The sequence below is a fragment of the Aspergillus fischeri genome, genomic scaffold, assembly GCF_000149645.3.
Source record: "Aspergillus fischeri NRRL 181 1099437636247 genomic scaffold, whole genome shotgun sequence".
NCBI classification, from domain to species: Eukaryota; Fungi; Ascomycota; class Eurotiomycetes; order Eurotiales; family Aspergillaceae; genus Aspergillus; species Aspergillus fischeri.
Genome location: NW_001509772.1, coordinates 1867270 through 1893350, shown reverse-complemented (window position 1 = coordinate 1893350; position 26081 = coordinate 1867270). Strand labels below are relative to the sequence as shown.

General features: G+C 49.7%; 10 protein-coding genes across 10 annotated transcripts; 7 read left to right on the top strand and 3 right to left on the bottom strand.

Annotated features, from left to right (window-relative positions):
- Positions 1-286: 286 nt before the first annotated feature.
- NFIA_038810 (uncharacterized protein) lies at positions 287-562 on the top strand (the record flags this gene model as incomplete). Its single annotated transcript, XM_001266203.1, has 2 exons — positions 287-465; positions 529-562. The coding sequence occupies 2 exons, from the start codon at positions 287-289 to the stop codon at positions 560-562; spliced, it is 213 nt and encodes a 70-aa protein (XP_001266204.1).
- Positions 563-1124: 562 nt separating this feature from the next.
- Positions 1125-1772, bottom strand: NFIA_038800 (uncharacterized protein; the record flags this gene model as incomplete). The annotated part of the gene is made up of 4 exons (XM_001266202.1): positions 1125-1495; positions 1557-1582; positions 1674-1687; positions 1764-1772. 4 exons carry the CDS (start codon positions 1770-1772, stop codon positions 1125-1127), a joined length of 420 nt encoding a protein of 139 aa, XP_001266203.1.
- Positions 1773-2278: 506 nt separating this feature from the next.
- NFIA_038790 (TFIIH/NER complex ATPase/helicase subunit SSL2) lies at positions 2279-4860 on the top strand (the record flags this gene model as incomplete). The annotated part of the gene is made up of 3 exons (XM_001266201.1): positions 2279-2306; positions 2359-2490; positions 2531-4860. The coding sequence occupies 3 exons, from the start codon at positions 2279-2281 to the stop codon at positions 4858-4860; spliced, it is 2490 nt and encodes an 829-aa protein (XP_001266202.1).
- An 829-nt stretch (positions 4861-5689) lies between these two features.
- NFIA_038780 (questin oxidase family protein) lies at positions 5690-7293 on the top strand (the record flags this gene model as incomplete). Its single annotated transcript, XM_001266200.1, has 5 exons — positions 5690-5840; positions 5911-6213; positions 6266-6625; positions 6706-7116; positions 7193-7293. The coding sequence occupies 5 exons, from the start codon at positions 5690-5692 to the stop codon at positions 7291-7293; spliced, it is 1326 nt and encodes a 441-aa protein (XP_001266201.1).
- Positions 7294-7944: 651 nt separating this feature from the next.
- NFIA_038770 (uncharacterized protein) lies at positions 7945-9444 on the top strand (the record flags this gene model as incomplete). The annotated part of the gene is made up of 1 exon (XM_001266199.1): positions 7945-9444. The coding sequence occupies one exon, from the start codon at positions 7945-7947 to the stop codon at positions 9442-9444; it is 1500 nt and encodes a 499-aa protein (XP_001266200.1).
- Positions 9445-9871: 427 nt separating this feature from the next.
- NFIA_038760 (glutamine-dependent NAD(+) synthetase) lies at positions 9872-12833 on the bottom strand (the record flags this gene model as incomplete). The annotated part of the gene is made up of 14 exons (XM_001266198.1): positions 9872-9981; positions 10045-10462; positions 10537-10579; positions 10658-10661; positions 10720-11054; positions 11125-11537; positions 11590-11754; positions 11809-11900; positions 11956-11981; positions 12037-12226; positions 12304-12362; positions 12410-12560; positions 12615-12733; positions 12805-12833. The coding sequence occupies 14 exons, from the start codon at positions 12831-12833 to the stop codon at positions 9872-9874; spliced, it is 2154 nt and encodes a 717-aa protein (XP_001266199.1).
- A 758-nt stretch (positions 12834-13591) lies between these two features.
- On the top strand, positions 13592-14954 carry NFIA_038750 (NAD(+) diphosphatase; the record flags this gene model as incomplete). The annotated part of the gene is made up of 3 exons (XM_001266197.1): positions 13592-13688; positions 13750-14196; positions 14260-14954. 3 exons carry the CDS (start codon positions 13592-13594, stop codon positions 14952-14954), a joined length of 1239 nt encoding a protein of 412 aa, XP_001266198.1.
- Positions 14955-15328: 374 nt separating this feature from the next.
- Positions 15329-19533, bottom strand: NFIA_038740 (uncharacterized protein; the record flags this gene model as incomplete). The annotated part of the gene is made up of 2 exons (XM_001266196.1): positions 15329-19114; positions 19171-19533. The coding sequence occupies 2 exons, from the start codon at positions 19531-19533 to the stop codon at positions 15329-15331; spliced, it is 4149 nt and encodes a 1382-aa protein (XP_001266197.1).
- A 669-nt stretch (positions 19534-20202) lies between these two features.
- On the top strand, positions 20203-21738 carry NFIA_038730 (putative flavin dependent monooxygenase; the record flags this gene model as incomplete). Its single annotated transcript, XM_001266195.1, has 2 exons — positions 20203-20273; positions 20346-21738. 2 exons carry the CDS (start codon positions 20203-20205, stop codon positions 21736-21738), a joined length of 1464 nt encoding a protein of 487 aa, XP_001266196.1.
- A 410-nt stretch (positions 21739-22148) lies between these two features.
- On the top strand, positions 22149-25885 carry NFIA_038720 (uncharacterized protein; the record flags this gene model as incomplete). The annotated part of the gene is made up of 4 exons (XM_001266194.1): positions 22149-22398; positions 23255-23988; positions 24041-24871; positions 24929-25885. The coding sequence occupies 4 exons, from the start codon at positions 22149-22151 to the stop codon at positions 25883-25885; spliced, it is 2772 nt and encodes a 923-aa protein (XP_001266195.1).
- Between the last annotated feature and the right edge of the window lie 196 nt (positions 25886-26081).

Below are 26081 nucleotides of genomic sequence, written 5' to 3'. Positions count from 1 at the left end.
AGTAATTTATATTTAGGCATGTAGAATCCATGATATGATGGTCATATAATCTCGGCTGTCCCTTGTACCATTTCGCATTTTCGCAGGCTACCGACTCACTATCGAGTCTCTCTCGATACCTACCCACGCGAAACACCTAGAATCCCTCAGTATACACCTCCACCAGGCATCAGCAGCCATATTATTTGCGAAACAACCAAACACGCCTGAAGAAAGCATAACGAACCTCTACCTCTGCAACAGAGCCATTCAACACAAACAACCTTCTTTTAAGCCCACCGTCAAAATGTCCGTCTCAATCCCCATCCGGCCAGCAATCCGCCATTTCTCTGTCCGCCGTCCGCCACCAGACACTCGCACTTCCAGATTCGTTGCCAGTTCCTGTCTTGTCTCCGCAGTCCTTCTCCCTTTTGTACCTCCGGCACTGGAGAGCTTCCGCGAAAAGGACAAGACTTATTCGAACAAGTGAACTTCCCCTGTACTCTGAACTTCGCCAATCCGCTAATCAGTATACTGATGTTGTTTCAGACCGCATCCACCTCTTTGCTTCCATGCTCGTTGAAGTGCACAAATTATGGACTTTCGACTGAGATAGTCGTCCCTCAATTTGGAAATCGCTATTACGTCTTCCTATTTACCCTCGAGGGCGCTGTCAGCGGGTTACTGGCGGCTTTGACGCAAATATATGAAACGGTCAATGGGACCCTAATAGGGCAGGCCATGCATAGTTGTTTGGGCGTTACTGGTGTTCTGGTATTGCTCCTATGGGGTTCAGTGGGATTAATGAATATCCATTTGTTTTCAATTAGTTAAAATTGAAAGAAGACACAGTATCCATCTTGAACAAGAACATTAGTCCACGCAGTCAGGGTGATGGTGACCAACTGCATTCACAATTAGATGCATCTGGATGATGACATGATGCCTGTACTTTCACTGGTCTTCGGTGAGAACAGTCATTGGTGGTAGGATGATATATGAGGTGAAGAGAGTGCAGAAAAACACAGAGAATATGGTACATAGCTTATCACATCCAACGACAGTGTATTATTACAATCGTTTAGGTGGCTTCCTCATACACCATCCTTTGACGTGCCCTCGCTGAACAAAACCAATACATCGCTCTAGAGTCGGTTGCCCTTCGGAGGTCGAAACGGCTGAGTAGCCTCATATTTCCCCTTCTCGAGTACCCGCTCAGCCTCTGTCTCAGGCTCGTGACGAGTCGGTGCAGGATCATGTCCTGCCTCTGCACTAGGCGAAGCGACATCATCCGCTGCACTCTGGAAGCGAGCCATGTTCGCCCGTTTCAAGCTGGGGTTTTCTGACGGTGCGGTGGTCGGCTCGTTGAGAGTAGATTGGCGTCGATGTTCTGCTTCCATCGCGGCAAGCTGCGCCTTCCTCTTCAATTCTGCTTCATATCTGGATGCACGGTCGGCATTGATGGACTTTTTGGCAAAGTAATAGGCTCCGCCGCCAGCTGCAGGCTTGTCAGTTGCTGGTACTCGAGTAACTTGCAATTGTTGACTAGCAAGGCAAAAGTGAAATGAGAAACTTACCGACGCAAAGAGCTCCCCAGCCGACCCTGTTGACGTGCCAATGATGAATTGAAGTTTAGCAAAGCGTCTCCTTCTCTGTACAATTGCTGAATGGAACTGCGGATAGTATCTACTCACCAGGTTGATCGAATCTATATCAAGAGAACCCCAACAAAGTCAATGCCAATATTCTTCTCTGACGGTATCCATTTCTAGAGTAGTACCTACCGTATTCATTTTCAAAAATGTGATTTGAACGTGTGCAATATGTGAAAATTCTAAAGTAGCAGTGCCGACGAAGGGAAATCTAGCTCGGAGATCCTCACTACGTCAACCGGCCGAAGACCACTTCCACCCGGACCAATCACCGCAGAGCCCTCGTACTCCGCCACCCGTCGAATGCCTGAGGCTGTCACAGAAGAAAGGCATCATGCTTCTTTTCCATTTGATTTCTAACACCTCTCATCACACCTCTCATCCTTTATCTGCTCTTCACCCTCATCATCGCCTTCGCTGCGCATTTCGGATCGCTCACCTCGACACCTCGCTACTCGACCTAGCGGCTCAAGCTGTCTGACGACTTGCAGCTTATCGAGGAATGACTACCTCCCGAACAGTCACTTGAGGCGCTGGTAGCCTCATCGAGCATCTGCACTCGTTTCGTTCGTTCACGGAAGATTTCCACACTCTATAGCATAGACAATATATACCACTCCCTGAATAGAAGAGAACTTTCAAACGTTATGCCTCCTAAACGCAAGGCTACAGACAGTATGGGCTCAGTGACGAAATATGTCTGGATGGAAGGCTGACCATCAGCTAGGCGGTCGGTCAAGCAGGGCTTCGAAACGCGCGACTCCTGTGCCGGGGATTGAGGATGTCGGCAGCAGCGATGAATACTCAGACTATGTGGATGAGAAGGACGATAATCTGAAAGGCAAGTGCTCTCATATCTGTAACAGGCGATGTCAAATTGCTGACAGTCTCTTATACAGATGTCGTGGACAAATTCTCCCTCGAGTCTTTCAGCAACAAGAAAAACCCGTCTGTTTCGAAACACGATCCCAACTTTGGTTACAAAGACTTCTCCTCGCTCGCCCTGAAACCGGACCATGCGAACCGTCCTTTGTGGATTGATCCGCTGAAAGGCACCATCACGCTGGAGAGTTTCTCCCCACTGGCGCCTCAGGCACAAGACTTTCTGACCACGATCGCCGAACCTCTTTCTCGCCCGACGCACTTGCACGAATACCGCTTGACTGGGAACAGTTTGTATGCGGCCGTGTCCGTCGGCCTGCAGCCCACTGACATCATCAACTTCCTTGATCGGTTGTCCAAGACGCCACTGCCAGATACCGTCAAGTCGTTCATTATTGACTTCACCAAGTCCTTCGGAAAGATTAAGGTGGTTTTGAAACACAACCGCTTCTTTGTCGAAAGTACGGACCCTGCGATGCTTCAGATGCTACTCCAAGATGAGGTTATTGGGCAACAAAGAGTGAATGGTTCTGAGGGAATCATCCAGCAAGCGGCTCCAAAAATGGGTGGGCTTGTGATTCCCGGAACCAAGGATGCTGCTGGTGTACAACAGACTTCCGCGGAAAAGCCAGCGAACGGCGTCCCGGGCCAAGAGCGTAAAGAAGATGATATTCTCCTCGCTATCCGCGATGATGATGACGACGATGAACAAGCCCAAGTGCATAGCTTTGAGATTCCGAACGAAGCTGTGGAGTCCGTCAAAGCACGTTGCCAGGCCATGGGCTGCCCCGCCCTTGAGGAGTATGATTTTCGAAATGACGAAATCAACCCGACTTTGGATATCGATCTGAAGCCCAATGCCCGGATTCGGAGCTACCAGGAGAAGAGCTTGAGTAAGATGTTCGGTAACGGGCGTGCAAAGAGTGGCATTATCGTTCTGCCATGTGGTGCGGGAAAGACGTTGGTAGGCATCACGGCTGCCTGCACGATCAAAAAGGGGACGATTGTTCTCTGCACGAGCTCCATGTCGGTTGTCCAGTGGAGGAATGAGTTCTTGCGCTGGTCAAATATCGATCCAGGTGACATTGCAATTTTCACCTCCGACAACAAAGAGAAGTTTCGTCGATCCACCGGTATCATTGTATCGACGTATTCAATGGTATCTCAAACAAGGGCTCGGTCGCACGATGCCCAGAAGATGATGGATTGGATGCAATCGCGCGAATGGGGTCTTATGATTCTCGACGAGGTGCACGTCGTGCCAGCATCCATGTTCCGGAAGGTCACCTCGGCAATTGCGACGCAAAGCAAGCTGGGTTTGACCGCGACTCTGCTGCGTGAGGACGACAAGATCAAGGATTTGAATTTTCTGATTGGACCCAAATTGTATGAAGCTAATTGGATGGAACTTGCTGAGCAAGGTCATATCGCCAAGGTCCAGTGCGCTGAGGTGTGGTGTCCAATGACTACGGAATTCTACACGGAATACATGAGAGAAAAGTCGCGAAAGGCCGCTTTACTCTACATCATGAACCCCCGAAAATTCCAGGCCTGTCAGTTCCTGATTGACTACCACGAAAAACGAGGTGACAAGGTCATTGTGTTCTCTGACAACGTGTACGCTCTCGAACGGTATGCGCTCAAACTGAACAAAGCCTATATCTACGGTGGAACTCCCCAGAATGAACGAATGCGGATCTTGGAAAATTTCCAACACAATGAGCAAGTCAACACAATTTTCCTTTCCAAAATTGGAGACACATCGTTGGATTTGCCGGAAGCCACCTGTCTGATTCAGATCTCCTCACATTACGGTTCGCGACGTCAAGAAGCGCAAAGACTCGGTCGAATCCTGCGAGCTAAGCGCCGTAATGACGAAGGCTTCAATGCTTTCTTCTATTCACTCGTGTCCAAGGACACCGATGAAATGTTCTATTCATCGAAACGGCAAGCATTCCTCGTTGACCAAGGATATGCGTTCAAAGTCATCACTCATCTCCAAGGCATCGAGAATCTGGAAGGGCTCGCATATGCCACCCCTGCCGAGCGCCGCGAACTATTACAGGAAGTCATGCTGCAGAACGAGACGTCTGCCGAGGTCGAGAACGTCACGGACGATCTCTTCTCGGAGCGCTCTGGCGGACCGAAGGGTAGAGCCAAGGGTGGTGTTAAGAGGAGCGCAGCGACTCTTAGCGGACTGGCTGGTGGCGAAGACATGGCCTATATTGAGTACAACAAGAGTAGGAACAAGCAATTGAAGGACAAAGCAGGCCACCACCCGCTGTTCAGAAAATTGGAACGCGAGCGCCTGAAGCGGAAGAAGGAACTTCAAGATATTATTCGGTGATTGGCTACATACAACTCGTGTCATAAAGAGACTGCAACCTTTCGCGTTCTGAATCAGAATGAACCTAGATCATTTCGAATACATATTATGATAATATAACCTTTGCGAGTGAGCTGGCCGATCGTCTTTCTAGCTGAATATTGACATGTAACCCTAGCCCCTAGGTGTCTCATCCTGGGATACGAATTGTAAGCAACGAGATTGAGACTAAGATCTTTTGTAGATCTAGAAGCGCGTGCTTGCTAATTCCCCGACCATCATGCGCAGGAGCAGCATGAATACGAGTAGTTACCCCGCCCTATCAACTTCACACTACAACAATTGTACGAGATGTAGATACTTCCCAAGTTCTTTGCTTGTGATGCTGACATATCAATATCCTCAAATGACGTAGTGTCGGCCACCCAAGCCCCGAGACACCGAGCCCCCGCTCGAGCTCAAGAGGAGAATATCATGCTATCATAGCTCCTGGACAGTCAAATAACAAATAAAGATTGCTTTGATTCGTCGTCCGGGGACAAATACAGCTTGATGATCTGCAGGGTCATATGCCGGTTTATTCATGCATCCACCACGAACGAGGTCTAGATGCATTGATCTATGTCATCCAGTCGTAACGTCTCGTTCGTCAGTGCTTCAGAGAAAGGATATAATAAGTCCATTGCGTTTCTGCTCCGGGACAGTGTCAGCTGCTGCTTCAGTGTCTGATACACGAGTGAGCTTTTCGGCAGCTGCGGCTAAGCGTACATATTCGAGGTCTTGCCTTACGCGGTACTCTTTTCCTTCAACGAACATACCTGGTCCGAGTGTCAGTCGCAACAGCTCAACGATGGCTACGGTACGGAAGATTCAGTTGTCGACGGCCAACTCGGGCATTTTCAACGTGGAACTGAGGGAGGACTCTGCGCGCGCAGCAAGTGAGGTGCTGCAGGAAGATCTGGAGAAGCACCATATGTTCTTCAACGAGAGCGGGTTTCATAGTGAGTCTGCGGGGTGAGATTCCAAAACATCCAAAGCAACCGAAGTCTAATTGTCTTTACTCCTGCACAGATCATATTGTCCACCATATCCTGACGATCTATGCGCTCGGTGCGACGCCGGATGAGATCAGGGCTGCTTATGATCACAATAAGACGTATCAGCGGCCAGTCTTGCCGACCACCCAGAGTATAGTTGAGTCGATGCATGACAAGACCCAGTTCCAAGAGCACCTCGGCAAAGAAAAGAATTTTCCCAATTACTTGGCTTTCTTTCAGCAGGAGATTGAGAAGAAAGGTGTGGCAGATGTGCTTAACGAGTATCTGTTTTCAGGGAGCGAGTGCGCCGAGACTATGCTTGCGCGGCTGTTTGGTGGTGAGTGACATGCAGTCGTTCAAGTTATTCTTCGAATTGACACAGACGTTAGGACTCCTTCATCCGCTGATCCACCTTGGGTTCGGGCTTGAGTTCGACCAGCCCGCAATTGTTGCTGAGGGTCTCGCACAGACCGCAGTCCATGAGGATTGGATTGGTCGGTTATACCTCTTGCCGGTAGAAAAGGCCGCAGGAGGGATCGGCAAGCCGGGAAAGAAAACGCTGCTACAAATCTTGAACGAAATCCGCGCTGATAAAAAACTAGCCGAATCCGTCAAATGGGAAGATGGCAACAAAATTAGAGACGGCGTTTTGAAGCGAGCACCCGAGGAGATGATTAAGTATGCAGCACGAGTTTCGGTCTCCGCCGAGCAAATGGAGGAAAAACTTGCTGAGCTTCTCAATCTAGTCGGTAAGCACCGCTGCCTTCAAGAGCTCATACCGGCTACTATTATGAGCTTCCCGATCGATAGTTGTTAACGATCTATGCAGCTTACTTTACAGGTGCCGCTCAGCGACCGCCCAAGCAGGTCAAGCTTGACTTCTTCTTGATGCACTGCGTGACTTCTTCGATTTTCCTTTCCAAGATCGTCACTCTTCCGTATCTGGATACCCGGACCAAGCTGCGCGTGCTTGAGTGGAAAGGCCGTGCAGATCTGGTGTTCTACGTATCCCGGGGAGTTCCCAATCTGCTGCTGGAAGAAGTGACTACATATGAAGCTCCGAACGACTGGAAGACAATCTTCCATGAGAGCAGTGTGCACCCGCGCGACGACGGTCATTTGTCCAAGCTTGTCAGAGCTCTAGCAAATGGCGAGCAAGTCTGTCGTCCGTTTGAGGCTCGAGCAGAAGAGCTAGGACTTTTGATCACCGGTGATATGTGGCTGAAGATTGCAAACATGGGTAAGCCAGACGCCCGGATACGCCGTACTCTTAAGACCATGTTTCAGGGCCTCGCTGATGACCGTCTTCGCACTAGCTATCGATTCAACCAAAGGTGATCAAATGGACACAATGTGGGTTCGCTCGACAGGGTTCGAAGAGGCATGGAAGGACTTCCACGACCGACCTCGCCTATGAGACGGCGGTCCCATAGGCACTGAGTGTTTTGAGATGAATCAATCCATTAAGACCGATACCCCAACTGACAGAGGACTCACAGACTGATAAGGAGGCTCCGGTCCTGCAATTCAACTGTCATTCCAAGTCACAACAGCGAATCAGTTCAAGATAATCTGTTTGATTTTACCGAGTACTCTGCAACCTCGGACGTTGAAGTATGGTTTGAGCGATTCGTTAGTCTAGCGTTTAGCTCTGAATCAAGGCGGGTGGGTCTCCTAGTAGAGCTGCAATAATAAATGTCTTACCCGATTCCCAACAAACGGCAATTGAATCTCCGAGCATGTTCTTAAGAGCGCCAAGCTTTGCTTGTCATTCTGGATGAGATTGTATGTAGTTAGTCTACTTTTTGGAAAAGTCAAAGTATTTCCATCATTTCATATCGTCTTCACTGTAAATGCCCTCGATCGAAATACGCAGAAAGGAACCGAAAGTTTGCTGTGTTTTGCGTGACATCACGTGGTGATTACGATTGAAGGCCAAGTGGGGCGATCCCCAACAGCTTCGGCCGCTTTAGAAGGCATCTTACAGTTGATAAGCCGTCATTTTCACATCACTACACGTTCGATGCAAGTTTGAACTACGTACGCCGAATATCCAATCTTCAACACGATGGCAGGCGAAGAAGAAGACATCAACAGGACAAACAACCCTCCTCCATCCACCGAACGAGTCCACGACCACAACCCGTTCGTTGCGTTCCGCCGTTATGCCGATGAACAGATCTCATCCATGTTGCAGGCTGTAATGGGCCTTCCATCTTCGATCTCCGCTCCTCATTCAAATCATTGGGCTATCTTTGCCGAAGAAAACAATTGTAGAGAGCCCAACTACCGCCAGCGACAGACTGGCGAAGGCAAAGAAGGGGAATATCCCGCGAGCTCTGGGACGGGCGCCTCTGGAAACACAGACAACATAGGTCAGGACGACAAACCACCTGCGAGCTCTCGGTGGCCGCCGCAGTCTGATGATCCTTGGCACTCGCATCACCATGGACGGTTTGACAGACCCTCCGATTTCTTCAGCCTTGACTCCTTCTTCGACTCTTTCTTCGATCGATTCTGGTTCGATGATCACTTCTCCTCCCGCTTCTTTCATCCCTTCCATCAGCCATTCTTCTTTAACATGCTGAATGACGACTCCGCAACTTGGCCCCTGGCATACTTGATGTTCAGTCCATACTCACCACTGCATTTGGAGCGTCAGGCATCCTATCGAGCACACAGAGAGCGAGGGGTATTCTCTTCACTCATGTCGTCATTGAAGCCTTCTTCTGAACGCGACCCTGCCGAGCCGCAGTGGCGCGAGGCCTTTGAGGATCTTCTTCGACTCGAGAACGGAAAACCGATGCTGGACCGCGAACCCAGTACAACATTGGTCAAGAAGGAATCCGGGACCGAATGGCTGAAGGGCCTGGTACAACGCGGCAGCCTTGGCGATCGGTGGAAGTATGTTTCGGGGCCGGATGGCCAGGGTTGGTCAGGGATTACGCTGGAGAGTATCGAGCCGGCAGACAAGGATCGCTCTCGAACTAATGAAAGTCCGACTCAGCAAACACAGGCTGAGGCCAGTTGGAAAGACACAAAGTCCGCACCCGAGACCGAACTAGACATGTACGACCAATTTCTTGCAGACATCGAAGCGCGCGAGCGAGATTTCTTCAAAGGAGTCTATGAAAGTCCCCTTCTGCGGTCTCTCTTGGAGGAAAGACGGCGACTGAAGGAAGAAATCGAGCCGTTTGAGAAAGAGGACCCGAGCGAAGATACCGATTCTTGGATAGATCTCGTTTCTGATGGCGACAAGAACACCGTTCCTGAGACTGCCCCCCAATCGGCCTCGGGGCCATCGACCACTGGCGAGACACGTCCAACGGGCTCGGCCACAGAACAACAGCCCTACGTAGTTTCCACCCGGACGTCGACAGAGCGCATTCGTCTTCCTGATGGTTCGATCCAGACCAAGACGGTGAAGACCAAGCGGTTCGCAGATGGCCGGGAAGAAACAAATGAATCCGTCGAAGTCATGAACCCGCCTCCAAAATCTCAAGATTCGGTTGCTGGTCAGGAGCCTCTTCAGAATCAAAAGAAGAGAGGCTGGTTTTGGAGAGATTGAGATTACGAACATCGTACTACTACTCGTCTCAGGGCGGTTTCATCTCTTCTGTCTTATTATTCGCATTGGATTTAGCGTTTGCTGGCGTTTGGTTGTCTTATCCTTGTCATTCTTTCTCATCTCCTTTCTGCAATATGCTCAGGATTTGAACATATCATACTTCAGTTACTAAGGTATCCTCTGGTGTTGGGCGCCGCATTACGTGGATGATATATGAACAGTGGATGAAATTGGCGCCGGGTCACTGATTGCATCATAACCAGAAATCTTCTCCCAGATATTTAAGTGAAAGTATATAGCTATTCGAGAGCATCCAGACTGCCAAACCAAATAAATCCTTTATTTTCCATCATTGTACATCTGTGACAATACTGTAGACGTTCGCAAATGTGACAGTCTATGGAAGCTGGTATGAAGCGTGGCACTTTCAATCTGCCTTGACGCTCTTCTTTTGTGCTTTGCCAGCAGTCCACCCTTTGGATTCCCAGTACTTAACGCTCTCTTCCATCTTCTTGTAGGCCCATGTGAACGGTGGATCTAGATGACACAAGTCAGCATTCACCCTAGCAGGCAAACCCTCGGTCTTGGAGAGTAACTTACACAAAAACTGGCGAAGATCGTGTCTGTTATCTTCGGGGGAGTATTGCTCAGCATGGTAGCTGGGCGTTAAGACAGTCATCTTGTGCCGGTTGATAGCATAGTGGTAGAAAAAGTGACGGGTCTTCTCGTAGATCTCGCGGGGGCTGTACTCGTTTCCCCAGACGTGGAGCAGCTTCTCGTACATTGACCAGGGTCCCAGTTTTGCGACCTTGCGCAGGTAGCCGAACGTGCCTAGTTCGGCGTATGTCACGCCCATGTCGGCCTCGTCTGACTGGACGTAAGTAGCTGTGATAGGCTCCAATTCGGCGGTTGGGGTTGCTGTTAAGAATTCGTGCAGAATTGGGAGATCGAATGAATCGCGAGCCCACGCGATGAACTTTTTGAGGTCCACTTTGCTAATCGACCCGATAGGATTCAACTATTTCGCGATTTTTTAGTTCTTAAGTCCCGAACAGAAAGGTCTCTCGACTTGAGATAAGTATTTGTACTCACGTCGGCACTACTTGCGTCGTATTTGGTCAGGTAGCCACGCAAGCTAGACAATGTTAGTCAGGACCAGCTATGGAGAACTCAAAATTGCTCGGCTGTTTAATGCATTGCCGCTCGCACGTACCATTCTAGACAACTATTAGTGGGCTTGGACTTTCAACAGATGAAGTCAAGAGTATCTCTTACCGTCTACATTGGAAGATGCGAGCACAAGTAGTCCACCTCCACCTGGACGTTGACGAACAGTTGGGAGCAGCGAAGCAAACAAGTACGACAGGACCATTCTCAAACGAGCCTGGACATTCTGTAACGCCGCATTTTCGGCTCCAGTGCCGCCATGGACTTTGAACCGCGGCTGAAAATTTGTGACCACAGTGAATAAGTTCGTAATGGCAGTCACAACAGTGTCGAAGTTGAAGTCGATATGATAGGACCCAATTTCGGTAGAGAGGCCCTTGGCCCGCTCTCTCGTTTCTTTACTGGAATTCTGGGTGCCCATGAAGCTGGTGTGGAATATGCGGCTAGATCATGTTAATATCCTCTATGTTCAAAGCAAGTCATGAGAAGGCCATGTCCAAGGAGCAAACTTACTTGCATACTTCCTGGCTGGTGCTGGGAAGCCAGGCCGAGCCCTCAGGTTCTGCACACAGCCTACGGACATCTTTGATGACTTGCTGGTTTCCCTCCGAGACTGCCTTGACGACTTCTCTGCACATAGAGTGTACGATAATAGCTGTAGCACAGCTGTCAATACCTCCGCTAAGGGGAAGGAAAAAGCCAGCAGCGCCGCTTCTTCGCAGATAATCCCAAAGCCAACAAGCTGGACCGAGGGAAATCTCTTCCTCTGGAGCGTGGTACTTTGCTGAGATCGGCTCAGACGGGACAAGGCCGGGCTCGGCATCATCGTCCAGACGGGAAAGCCGTACGTCGAGATCAAGCCGAACAAACGGAGGTTGTCTGGTAGCCTGCATGTTACGGCTAGAGCTAGCGCGATAGGTCCGAACCTGCCGGTCATCAGTACCAGAGACAAGAGTAAGACCGTTCCGGGTAACAGACTTCTTCAATATCAACAGTAGCCGTAACGACCTCCACATCATTCAGGGAGAATTGAGAACCCTGGGCGACGATATTCCCGTTGATGACAATCATTGCACAGCCATCATAGTAGAGCCTATCACCATCGCAACCCTGCTGGTTGGCATAGAGGTAGATGCCTCCGCTCTATATCGGTGTATCAGTTCGCGAAACTAGAAGGCAAACAAGCAACATGCTTACCAGCTTAGTAGCCTGGGTGATCAGATTCACGCGAGTGTCAAGCTTCTTCAGCTCATGATGGCTTCCTGACGAATTTGAAATAATCTCGACGCCTGGAGGGTTATGTGAGCAAGTGCTTGTTTCGCAATACCATATAATAGTATTTACCAGCCAGGCCGTACGGAATATGAGGACTTGATATGAGAAAGTCAGCCAAATTGCTCGACAGCGGTACAGCTCAGCACGTACCCGTTAGGCGTAAAAAGTTCTTCGCAAGTTTCAAGCCCTAAGCATGTGTCCCGTGTGCTGATGACCGCGTCACCAAAAGGCACCTTATATTGGCCGGTAATTTTGCCCACAATCTGCTCCAGGTAATAGTCTTCAATCTCGCGAGGGCGCTGCCATGGGGCGAAATGTCTAAGCTCCCGATAGTTCCCGTCTGATCTCGCAGCAACATAGTTAGTGAAAATCTGTACTTATGTGGGGAGGAAATGACAGGCAAAGAGAACAGTATACCATTGGCAAGCCACATCTTCGGGCGAATAAGGATGATCTTTCTGTTGTAAAAGATCACACTACGCTCGTTAGTTTAGCAATTCCAGCAGAGTAGAAACCAACTCACCGGCAATTGTATCGCACGTTCCGATGACGAACCGGCATGCCAACATCAACCACAATGTCTTGACAGTCTGGGTGATCAATGATACGAGCCAGCATCTCCCACGAGTGTAGAAACGTATCGCCTTCTAGGAAGCCATCGAGAACACCATATCCTAAGAGAACTTAACAACCATTTGGTGAAATATATGACGGCTCTCGGTCCGTACCAGTGATCTCGAGCTCCGGACCAACACGTAGAGTAGCCCCGGCCGCTTTGGCTTGCCGAATACTCTCAATGATCCGTTCAGCATTTCCTTCAAAGTCTAAAGCCCATTGGTTAAGAGAGCTTGAAAGAGCACAAGTCAGCATCAATTCTTCGTAAGTATAGAAGTAATTGATCGAAATATGGTGACATACCATGTTGCGAGGGTGACAAGATGCCCCATTGTGACTCAGGTTGCAGCTTTCAGACCACCAGTTGAACTAGCTTCAGTATCCAGAGAAATTGAGACACCAATGGTCGCCTAGGTAGGGTACTTAAATGTCAGTCCTGAAGTACACATAAAGACTTTGCCAACCAAGAAATGCTCGCATAGAACTCCCTGCTCAGAGCTCTGGCAAAGAGATAACAAGACGTCGTGATCAAAACAAGCCAATGCAGTATTCCTAGGCCATCAATGAAGAACAATTACCTTTAACCTTTTACAAAGACAGTACAGTGCCTGATCAGAGTCAACTCCAGCTAGGTCCACCTTCTGCTAAGCAAATGCATATCAGATAAGACTTATTGGAGACTGCGCGGAAAGTAACCATGACGCAGATCACGTGTGTGGGGAGCTTCCCGAGCTCAGGTAGTTTCCTTTGTGCCCCGCGGCTGTTTATGCATTACCATACATCATGAGATTCCAAGGCGGAAATCCCCCATTTACAGTAATAATTACGAGCTGTTTCAACCGGAATTGGGCCGTGCTTCATCCTCGGCCATAATCAGATGATTAATCATCCCTTATCTAAGTTAGTTAGTTAACTGACTAGGTTATTAGTTATGAGGGACAGCTTAGAAAGAGTGGCGCTAGTGTGATGATATCGGGTTACCATTTGTATTCCATCTTCCTCGATTTACTCTCAAGCCTCAGAGAAGCGATTTGTTGATATTTGTCGAGGATTGCAGATAACGAGCGGAATTCCTCGCAGCGACAGCACTATGTCCAACGGTCCCCAGATCCCCGCACCAGCCCATATACTGGCTGACTCAATGCTCTCGCGGCATTTTGGAAGAGAAACGGTGAACTACTTTTCTAGTGAGGATCCCCTCTGTGGCTTAATTGTTTTTCTTGTTGGATATTCAAGTGACACTTGCAGGTTCGCCTCTAAACCGTCTCTCATTCTTGCGCTCTGAACATACGTTCCTCTCGGCCGCCCTTAAGCATCCATCTACTCGCTTTGTGCTGCTGAAAGACCTTGCGCCTCTCACCAAGAGTCCTTCTGAACTATATTACGCAAAGTATGACGAAGTACGAAAGCTTGTGCCCGAGAACTCCTTCGATAAGTCCGAGGAGGAGATGATCAAGCAGTTTGACTCGCGAAAGACAAGTGCTCAGCTCATCTTCCTGGGACTCGATGAAACGCGGAAACAGGATGGTCTGGCTTGGAAAATCTACACCGGAGCTCCTTATTTCGCTTTGGATGTAACGCCGAAAGGTTCGGAGGAGCAGCAAGCCAACGCGAAGGACATCATCAGCACTATGGAGGCTAAAGGCCTCAGCTTCTACCAGTCGAGAGTGGTGATGACTTTCTCGGCGGACGAGGGTATGTGAACTGTAGACAACGACAACAGTGAGGAAACCTACTGATTTGACTTGCAATATCTAGCTGCCATCTATGCGCAGGCCCGTGCGCTCATTGACTGGAACACCCGGAATACATTCTGCGGCACCTGCGGTTACCCTACGCTTTCCGTGAATTCGGGGACGAAACGTGCCTGTCCGCCGACGGATGTTGCTCTCGCAGAGCAAGGAAAGGAGCGACCTGAGTGCAACACTCGCACGACGTTGTCAAATCTTTCCTTCCCCCGCACTGACCCGACAATCATTGTCGCCGTCCTCTCGGCCGACGCTAAGCGGATTCTCCTCGGCCGCTCCAAGCGCTTCCCGCCGAACTGGTACTCAACACTGGCTGGTTTTATTGAGCCCGCAGAATCGGTAGAGGACGCTGTTCGGAGAGAAGTGTGGGAGGAAGCTGGTGTCACGCTTTCGCGTGTCGTAATTCATTCATCTCAGCCATGGCCGTATCCGGCCAATCTTATGATCGGTGCGATTGCTCAGGTCAGCGATCCAGAGCATGAGAAGATTAATCTGTTGCATGACCCTGAGCTGGAGGATGCAAAGTGGTTCGAAATCCAGGAGGTCGAGGAAGCCTTGAGGATTGGAACAAGTGCGTTGGGAGAGACGGCCGGTCCCGAGTACAAGGGTGGTTTGAGACTTCCTCCTCCTACCGCCATAGCTCACCAGCTCATAAGGGCAGCCATCACAGGAGACTACATCACTTCGAAAGAATCAAAGATGTAGTGGATCTGGTGTCTCTTCCCAGGTTTACAAGTTCTTCACGGCTTCTCAGCAATGCTGTATATATCAGTGTTCTTGTATAAACCGTAATACTTCCATAGATCATAGCATACGAGCACCGAGCCATAGACCGGGGGGCTTAATGACACACATACTTGTGAACGAAATTTGTTTGATAATAATAATCCCTTACTTTCAGGCTATGATGAGCGCCTGTGATTTGATCGCCATCTCCAAGAAGCCAGCTTCCAGTACGATCATGTCTGAACCATTTATCCAAAAATATATTCCCGCGACTGATAGACATCGAGGGCCTGGTTACGAACCAAATATATCACAGGATTACCAAGAAAACAAGGCGAATCTCTCAAGGCGAATCAGAGATTCGCATATAGTGTCCCATCCCTGAGTTCATGTATACTTTCTTTGTCGGACGGCGATCCGACCTCGGCATACCTTCTTCCATCCCTCAATTCGTGAATTGTTATCCTCCGGTGGGATTTCCTTCGTTTCGAGCCCCGGTTAGAGACCGACGATTCCCCGCGTACTTCTCGAGATGCCGAGTCAACGCTACCTGCGTCACTGTGCGCAACACTACTGACAGGCGTTGCCTCTCTGCTAGCCGTCAGTACCGAAGCCTGAAGCTGGTAATCCGCTACCATGGCGATCCCAACTTCATGGTACCATTGCCGTAGGTCAGCAGCGTATGCCGTTTCCTCATCTCCGTGTTCGACCGGAGGGCCGGCAATTTGCGCTTCTTTGCTCGCGTTGTGGAAAACAGCCCATGCGCTAGTGTCGACGCTGACCAGCATCATAGAGTGATTGAAGCTTTTGACCTGGAAGTTGCGAAGTAATATGGCGTCGCCTTCTTTGACCGAAGGAAGCGCAGATTTGTAAGGGCGAAAAATTTGTGCATGAACGATAGTGCCTGCCATCGATGGGTCGGTAACCAGGAGTGACAATGTAAAATCTTTCTTTCCTGTAGTGGCCCGACTGATTGGAGAAACCTCGGACACAACAGAGATCGTATCTATCAGCGAATTGTAATGGTCGATAAGCGTAGCAAGAGGAGCGAAGTAAGAATATTTGCTTCGCAAACCGGGATGGTCACGATTTACAACCGAGGACATTCTTTTCAATGGTTGTGCTGAAACCCCCCAATCGTGGACTTCACTTGCGATTTCGTCTCCAACGGAAGACATCGCATACTCTTCATCATGAACAGATACCCCGTCGGTCTGCGTCTGCCGTTGATGTTCGGCCAGAGTCGAACTCATTTGCACATTATACTCGTTTGTTGACGATACATCAGTCTCTACGGATGTGGTGGATATGTGCAGCACCGTTCGTTCCGGAGCATCGGCATGACCATCGTACTGGGTACTGGGACCTTGGGGTACCTCCTGTGTCTGTTCGGGTGTCGGAGGAAAGTCGCCGACTGGAATGGCGGTAGGAAGATGATGACTAGGTGCAGTCAATTGTGAAGCATCCGGAGTGACTAATTGTGGAGCTTGGGGTGAAGGCTCCTGGACTGGAGATGCAAGTTCTGCAGAACTGTCAACGGGTTGTGGAGAGGCAGCGCCATGGAAGAATGGCTCTCTAATACCCTCATCATCCAAGCCGGGCTTGTCCGGCCCTGACTCAGCGTGAGCATCGGTCTCCAAACTGCGCGTTTCATCCTCGCCAGTATCTCCTAGTCGATACAACTCAGGATCAGTTGCTAAATCCTGAGGCCGCGGGCCAGATACAGAATCGGTGTAAGGTCCTTGCGTAGATTGCGCGACAGAGACCCGAAGATCGACGATGTCCTGACCCTCTGGGCTTTGCGGTGCACCCGAAGTTGCTTGCAGCACTTCGTTAGGTGTCTCGGAGATCAAGTCGTTTTCAATATCAGCTTCCTGCTGAACTTCGCTTTGCACTGGATCCGCCGAAGCTGAATTCTCTTCGGCATCCGCATGCACTTCGATTGGCCCTTCTGCGACAGAATCCTCCTCTGAAGGAGCATCCTCCATGAGTTCATCTTCAGCATTATCGCGCACGGCTATTTCGTCCTGCATGGACTCTTCTTCCGATTTGTCATCACCCGTTTGGTCATCTTCAGCCAGCTCATCTTCGGGCCATTCTTCTGCTTCCGAACCGACAGAGCTTCTGTCATACACATCATCCTCTTCAGCTGATGTTGCAGATGACTCTACATCATTAACTGTAGCAGCATATTCGGCCGATGGCATATGAGCTTTCGTCGGAGCACTGACAACAGCCTCGTCTTCGCTGTCGCTGTCCAAGACGATGACCTCCGGATGAACAACTTTCTCCGGCCTAGCTGCGGAATCTCCACCTGCATATGACTCGGATTCAGAATCCACACGGTCATAGTCATCCTCGTACGCCTCTTGCTCGTCCTCAAATACCGATTCTTCTTCGTCTTCATCCTCATCGTCATCCTCCTGCTCCTGTTCCTCCTGCTCCTCCTCATCCTCGTCATCCTCATCCTCTTCTTCGTCCAATACCTCCGCCCGCTCATCTCCACCCTCGATGCCCTCTTCATCGAACGTTCCTTCGTCTTCATAATCACCTTCGTGTTCGTCTTCGCCGCTCTCCTCTTCCATATTATGGGGACGACCCCTTTCCTCAGCAGCCTGTCGGTCTGCAGCCGAAAAGGCCTCAGATCCGGTATCAGACAGATCATCGTCTTCCAGTGCTCTATTGGTACCAATTGCAATCTCCTCGACCTCGGAATCTTCATAACGCCTTGTACCATCTTGGTAAAAGTCGTTGGCTCCGAAGGCATCGGGCGGTCGTTGACTTCGTTGTTCTTGACTATCTTCATATCCATACTCTTCGACTAAGTCGTCCTCTTCCTCCTCGGCTGATTCCTCTTCAACTGACTCTTCTTCAAACTCCACTTCAGACTGTTCTTCCAACTCATCTTCGCTATCTTCATTGCTCTCTTCGACCTGGACTTCTCTTTTCTCTTGATTGATGTCACTTTGTTCTGATTCTTCCTCAACGACGTCCCTAATATCGCGGCTCGCAACCTCGGCGGGCTTCTCCGCAAACGACTGACCCAAAGAGACCAGCGGGACGTCGGATATTTGTTTCTCAACATCTTCCGGGGGTTGCGCGGGCTCTCTATCCTCGATGGGCATGGCGTCGGCTGCTGAAGTACCCTTCATGCCCCCTTGACTATCGGCTTCCAAATCGATAGAAGCATTTTGAGACGTTGGATCCCATGTATTCCTTGCGACGGCCTGCTGAGGAGTCGTAACAAGCGGTTGGAGCTTTTGGCTCGTGGGAACGTCAGGCTGGACCCTAGATATGACGATGTTTTCTTTTTCGGTCATCTCTACATCTTGTCCATCTGCAGCGGATTGATCTAATGGTGTTTGCACGTTGGAAGCAACAGTTGGAAAGTAGTCATGCGCACTGCTCGACCTAGTGACCAGTGGTGATGGAATCGGCAGCCCGGGAGAAGGAATAGGATACAGGCGTGGCGTGTCTGTTGGATATTGGAAATCGGAACTTGCAAATTGCTGCCTGGCAAAGTGTTGGGGAAATCCAGGCGCACGTAGTGGCTGAGCAAAGTCAGGACTTGGCCTGGTGGGCTGTTCGGCCATTCGTTCTGTGCTCATTAAACCAACATCAAGTGATTCATTGTCGACGTCTGCGACAGTATCGGCGCCTTCTGGAGCATTTGTCACCGTAGCGGTCACTGTGGAAATCTCTTGAGGTATTGTGGCGCTGTCTATATGATCTTCTCCACCAATATCGGACTCGTGAGTCTCATCTTCTGCAAACATCCACGTCCAATCTGCCGGTACCTCTTTTTCTCCGGGACTGGCGGGTTCATCAACGACACGCCAATCAGCGCCTCGAAAGCTAAAACGAGGTCGTTTCCGGCCTTTGCCAGGTACAAACCCATCTGCTTCAGCGAATGGATCATAGGCTGAATCCACGAGGCCACCAAACGATGTACGTGTTCGCTCCACGAAGGCGGGAGATCTCCAAGATTCGAATCTAGCAGCAGAAGTCGCCTCATCGCGCTCAACACGTCCATTAGCGATTGGTGTAGCTGGAGGCGCAAACACATCTTCTGTGTCCTGAGCTGCAACTGTAGAAGGGTCAAGTTTCACGGTCGAGAAGTGTTGAGACGAACGCCAAATCTATAGCTCTGATCAGTTTACACTACTGTATCCTCTTTGCTACGCGCTCAACGCACCTCAAGTAGCACGCGATCATCAAGTTGTACATCCCAAGGCACGCACTTTCCAGGCGTCTGAGCTACTGCCACACTGGGCACGAATTTTGACCCAGCCAGGCCTAGATAAACATGGTCGCCGATCCCAACTTGAGACTTGGCTACCGCTTCTGCAGCACGTCCACGAAAAACCACTTTTACTTGACCATTGTTTCGTCGGAGGCGGAAGTCGGGCTCAGCTAACAAGAGGCTGAGAGATTTGTTCGACGACGAGTAAGGCCATACTAGGGTAACGATCGCGTGTATTGAGCGTTCTAATATCCGGTCGGCATCCGGGGAGATTTGCGCAATAGATATGGCAGTCGAACGCAGGGGTTCAGACATCGAAGGTTGTTCGTGGGAGTTCATCGTCGCGGCCGCGGAGCGGAATAGCGGAATCGGTCAGGCCCTGATCAATGATTTTGCATTTTTGAAGGAAACTTTGCTCGTTCGTCAGAAAGTCATCTGTAGAGAAGAAAGCGAGAGTATTACAGCAACAGTACAATGTTGCCTGTGGTTGGAAGACCAACGATCCCAAGGGGAGAGCACACGATGATTTTCCTGTGTTTGTTGCGTAAAGCTTCGGAAGGCTCTGAGTTACATCACTGAGGCAGGTATTATCCTTGTAATAATACCATACAATAGCTCTTCCGACCCCGTATGTAGACGAAATTTATGTATTGTTCAAAACATGGCTACCACATGGCTCGTGAAGGTTTAGGGGCTACTGAGTAAGTTCAAACAAAATGACTCCGGTGCTAAATGAAACAGGAGATGAGTGCAAACAACCCTGTCTAAAGTATATCTGGCTGGAGCCTTCTATCGGACGCTCAAAGGCCGAATCACGGCATGTCAATGTCATCAGCGGGGCTAAATTGCCGATGAGATTCGGGTGGTTTACTTTCAACTCCTACTTAGCATCCTGGTCACACTCGGCTAAGAGCCGGACTGCAGTCCGTCCGATGCGCCTTGTATCAGATCTGTCTTATACTCATCCTAACAAGGCCCCTGAACATGACGATTTCACTGCCCGTCCGTCGGATCGCCGTAATCGGCGCCGGGCCGTCGGGTCTTTCTGCGGTAAAGTACGAGAACTTCCGATACTGTGGCTCGTCCTGCGGTCACATCACTTATGTCTTTTACTTACAATAAACTAGATATCTCCTCGCTGAGAAGTGCTTTGACAAGATAGATGTCTTTGAACAGAGAGGCTCAGTTGGCGGAGTCTGGAACTATACTCCCGCTGCATTAAAAACAAGCCTGGTGACCCGGGTGCCACAACTGAACCCAGATGGACCAATTGAAGAGCCTATATGGTATCGATTTGGGGAGACAGAGGAGACACGGCAGCTCACCTTCACCTCTCCCATATATAGCACCCTGGATACCAATATCCCGAAAGAACTGATGGCATATTCTGACAAACCATTTCCTGCCGATTGCCAAGCCTTACCGAAGCATTCGACAGTAAAGAAATATCTGGAAGAATATGCAGAGGATGTTAAAGACCTCATTCAGTTCGAAACTCAAGTACTTGATGTCAGACCAGAAGAGCCGACCACGAAGGCTTGGGCGCTGACAACAAGAAATCTGCGTACCGGGGCTAAGGAGACCAGTATATACGATGCGGTGGTGGTAGCCAGTGGACATTTTGATGTGCCATACTTGCCAGACATCAAAGGCATTGAACCTTGGAATAAGAAATACCCAGGCGTGATTTCCCATTCCAAGTACTTCGATTCACCAGAGCAATTTCGTGACAAAAGGGTCATTGTTGTTGGAAGTTCAGCCTCTGCGATAGACATCGGAGCTCAAATAGACCGCGTGAGCAAGGGCAAAGTGCTCGTTTCTCAGCGAACAGAGTCGTACTTGACGCCTTCTACTCCCGCAGACAAGAATTACTTCCCCGAAATCGTGGAATTTCTCCCGTCAGAGTCTCATCAACGAGCAGTACGCTTTGCAGATGGCAGGGTTGAGATGGACATCGATGCCGTTGTTTTCTGTACCGGTTACTTGTATTCATTCCCCTTCCTATCGTCTCTCGACCCGCCCGTTCTTGGAGACGGCCGCAGGACGCTGAATACCTATCAACATCTTTTCTACATCTACAATCCTACCCTCATATTCCCTGTGCTTCCCCAGAGAGTGATTCCGTTCCCGTTATCGGAAAATCAAGCGGCAGTCTATGCCCGGGTTTGGTCAGGACGCCTTACTCTGCCATCAATAGCAGAGATGAAACAATGGGAGGAATCCACTGTCGCCACAAAAGGCGACAGCACAAGATTCCATCTGATGCACTTTCCCTTGGATGCTGATTATATGAACTTCCTTCATGATTGGGCAGATATGGCCGAAACACGCCAAGGTCTGGCCAATAATGGCCATGGCAAGCAATGCAATTACTGGGGAATGAAGCAGAGGTGGATGCGACAAAAGTTCCCCGAGATTAGAAGGGCCTTCGTTGAGAAGGGCGAGGAGCGTCGCAATATCAAATCCATCGCAGAACTTGGTTTTGATTTTGATGAGGATTGGAAGGAAAGGCAAGAATAGAGATGTTGTATGAACCATGTATATAACTGGATAGACCATGGACAGAACTTCCGTCTTGATTTCCTCTGCAATAACTCCGTACATTGTGAATCTATACTCCGTTCAACACTGAGAAGCTATCAGGGTGGAGTTGGGTACTGATAAGCGCAAGCCTATCACGTGTTGGCGATCATCCGCGTAGCTCCCAGTCGACCGAGTTGTTCATACTTAAATAATTCACTCCGCTTTCCCTCTCTATTCTGAAAGGCCCATTGCTGCTCGGTATGTCAATAGCTCCCTCCTTTGTTCTAACAACAGTAGACTGACTCAGCAAGTAGCTCTCATATTTAACCACATCATCCTTTCTTACTCTTCAAGAGCTCTCACTCCGTCATGGATTCCTACAAACTGGCTGGGCTCATTGAACGCGCATGATGTGGCGCAAGCGCAAAGCCGCTTCACCCGCATCTTCAGACCCTGCAGATAACACCAGAAAAAAAAGGTGGAAAGAAGTCTATGTCATTGCCTCAAGTGACGACGAGAACGACGAAAACGACGACAGCAGATCTAGCTTAGACGAAGACGAATGGTACATTAACTGCATCCTTGACGAAACCGAATCTCAATACCTTATTGACTGGGAGGGCCCCTGGTCGCCGACGTGGGTGAGTTGGGCAAAGCGTCTGTCTTGAAACACTTGGCGCTTGGAGGCAAAGTGCTAGTCATCTAATCGGGTGCATACGGACAGGAACCCAAAGCAAACGCCAACGAAGCCGCGATAAAAGTGTGGGAAGAAAAGAAGAAGGAGACGAACAACAGCCTGTCCAGGAACCATCCCGATAATCCATCGCCAATCCGTTTAACTGACTCGCACTGCGAAAGTCGAAGCTCACTGAGTCCCAGCCCTACCATCGCAGAAAGCCGAATTGAGCCGCCGCGATCTCACGACCGTTCGCCCTCTCCATTATTTGTACCGGTCGACAAAGGACCACATCTAAAGGAAAATACTAGCGAAGCGCTAACGCAACCCCATCAGGCGCTGACTTTCTCCCAGGAATTGAAGGGTCCCCGACGAGGTGCCTCTAAAGAAAACAAGTACAGATTTCCTTTGTCAGTCACCACACCAAACCATTCTGGGTGTGTGTTCGAGTACATTACTAGATCCTCGATACCGTCCAGATATAGACTTCCTGGCGAAATCACAGAGCCCAATTCTCCAGTTGAATCTAAGGTGGCTTCGAGTGTTATTCGCGCTACCCAGACTTCCTCTCAAGCACTAGTTGGCAACCGAAACAGACCAGTGGACGAGGTAGCGGAGACGCCACCCTCCGTGACAAATATCCCGACAAGCCAGCGTACACGCGTCATCTCGAATACAAAGAGCTCGGGTTCGCAGACATCAATTATCGAAATCAGTCAAAAATCTAACTCCAGCAGCCTAGGCTCTCAGTTGTTACCAGCTACTTCCTGGTCAACAGGTTGTTGATCTCGCGTTTCTCATTATTCTATGCCAGGCTAACAACTCTAGGCATATCAGGAAGTTCCAGTCTTGTCGGTAACATCACTGTTCGTCACGTAAGTTCCGTTCCAGAGACGGTTCCTTCACATCAGTCGCAGAACGCCAGTCAATCACCTGAACAAAGTCTAAACCACCAGCCAATACCCTCGAAACGGAAGGCCTCGGCATCCGTGGCTGTCGAAGCCGTGGCAATGGATGCCGGCAAGGGAGACAGAGTGACTCCGTCTCTGGCGGAGACCATGGAGAAGTATAGCCAATACGAGGGTTCGACGCCATTGGAAAAGATTCGAAATGCACATGCTCAAATACGTGCGAAAACCAATCCCGGAACTCCTTTAAACGCTGATGCTAGCGTCACTCCGTCCTCGGCTGGAGATATTGAACCATCGCCCTCGCTGTTCATACCCGAAGTTACGGCACCTCTTAGCGTTAGGGTCGACAGAGACGATGCTCCACACGCAGCTCACGCGGAGGGAGAACTAAGTGCTCCCGGCCCGCTGGTACGACCCACGGAAATGGGTCCTCCTCAACAACCTATTTTGCAGACAATCCAACCCAGCGCTTTGACGGTCAGCCATCAAGAGCAAGCGATTCCAGGCTCTGTCCAGCTTGGGCCATCAGAATTTGCCGTGCCTCTCCCGATGGATTCAAGGGTCAAAGATGATTATGAACGGATATTGAAAGACGAAGCTCAAAGCATCGACGAGTTCCTTAAGACGTTCGCGCTCCAGACCGAAACGTCTAGGATAGAGGTGAGTTCAATGCATTCTTGGCCTCGTCGATCAACATCTAAATAGTGAACAGCAAGAGCGTTTGATTCCCAGAATGAATAGCTTACTTGAGCGTTTGAGCAATGCTTCAACCCATCCTGATCTGAACATTACCGAGCATATCAAAGACTCCGATTCAGACCTAGCGAAAGAGGCTGCGTGGGCTGAATACTCAAGCGCGAAGTTCTTACTCCTGGGATACCTGATCAACTATGCTAGTAGCCGTGATCTGCACTTGGTCATCATGGTGCACGGAGCGAAGACTCTGAAGATACTTGAGCGCTTCCTTATGGGGAAGGGCCTTTCGTACACCAGGCCTCGCCACGAGATGGGACTCGGGACGAATTTGGAAGTCTCCATGGTGAAAGAATCCCTTAGTTTTGGGATCCAGTCAACAATCGACGATGGTATTATGGAGACTTATAAACCCCCGGCTGCAATCGTCGCTCTTGACAGTTCTTTCAACGCAACAAGTCCCTCGGTCGAACACATGCGAACAACCTATGCTCGACATGGGAACCTCCTCCCCGTGATTCGACTGCTTGTCTCAAACTCCAGCGAGCATGTTCAGTTATGTTTCGCCAACTACCCAGAACCTCAGCGTCTACGCTTGGTGGTTCAATATACCTCACGTCTGAGAGACGTGGTAGGCGATCTCCAGGATGATGCCCTGGGCGTTTACGAAGACTCCGAGGAAATCATATCGAGTCTTCTTTCGGACAATTTCAATGCTCACTGGTCCTTACCTTCTATCGAGCCACTCCACATCATAAGCTCTGATGAGCTCACCTTCGCGCTAAGTCCTTACCAGAACCAACCCGAAACCGCGCTTTTGCCTACCCCGCAGGTTCCAAAACGTTTATTCGTTAGTCACTCCATCCTCTTTCTATTGTGAATTGACCGGTTAACGTTCTCTCAGCAGGTCGAAGATACTACTGAACAGACACCTAAAAGGCCGAGGATGGAAGAGTCTCAAGAAGCCAGTCAATTTACGGAAGCTTCGAAGGAATCCATAAAGTTTCCCAGCCAAACATTGGATAATGATCTGCGAGCTTTGGAGGCACATCTGCTGCAGCTGAAAACATCTCATGCGGCTGAGCTTGACAAACTCCAAAAAGCCTTGGCCGATGCACAATCTCGTCTACAAGAACGAGAAGGGATTCTCTCATTACTCCAACATCGCTATGAGAGTCGCACGAAGGAATTACACAAAGTGCGGCAAGAGCGTGATCGCTTGGCGGAAACCAAAGTTTCGTCTGAGCAGAGACTCGAGAAGCAAAAGGAAGATATTATAAAACTAAAGGATGAGCGCACTCAGTTACGACATGAGCTCGAAAAGGCACGGGAAACTCTAAAGGCCGGAGGAGGAAGCATGGCAGAATTGGAAAGAGCACAGGAGGAGATCCGTCGGCTGACCAAAGCCAATGCTTCCCTGGAGCGAAAAGCAGAATACGAGGCAAAACAGGCAGAGTACACACGCGAACAGTACCAGACCGCATCCAACGTGGCTGCACAGTCTGGGAACGAGGTCCTGCAGCTCAAAGAGGAGAATGAGTCGTTGAAGCGCAAGGTTGCGGGCGATGCCAGCCGTCTCAGAGAACTCAACATTCAAAGTGATGAACAGCGACATCTTGCGCGCGTCAAAGAGTTGGAAGCTATGCTCGCATCTCGCGAAGATCTGTTGCGTAAAAAGGAGGATGAGCTGCGAGAATTTCGAAAGAACCGACCTTCGACCAGGTCAACAAGCACGCAGCCACGAAGCCCGAAGTGGACAGCGGCAAATAGCCGTCCAACCAGCCCAGGGATCAATAATCACAACGGTTCCGGGTACTCAGGACGAGGCAGTGGATTGCGATTTAGCTCTGAGGTGCCTCTGTAACCAAAATCATGGGTGTCATACTCCCTGAGCAATCTGGCATTTTCTGCATTGCGAACTCCATTCGTATCTAACGTTGATCGAATTGGATTCCCATGCATCTCCAGGCTACAATACTGACTGTATTATCCACGTGGTCATTTCGTGATTACCTACAATGGATTGCCTCTGGGTGCATTTCCTTATTTGTTTTCCTTTT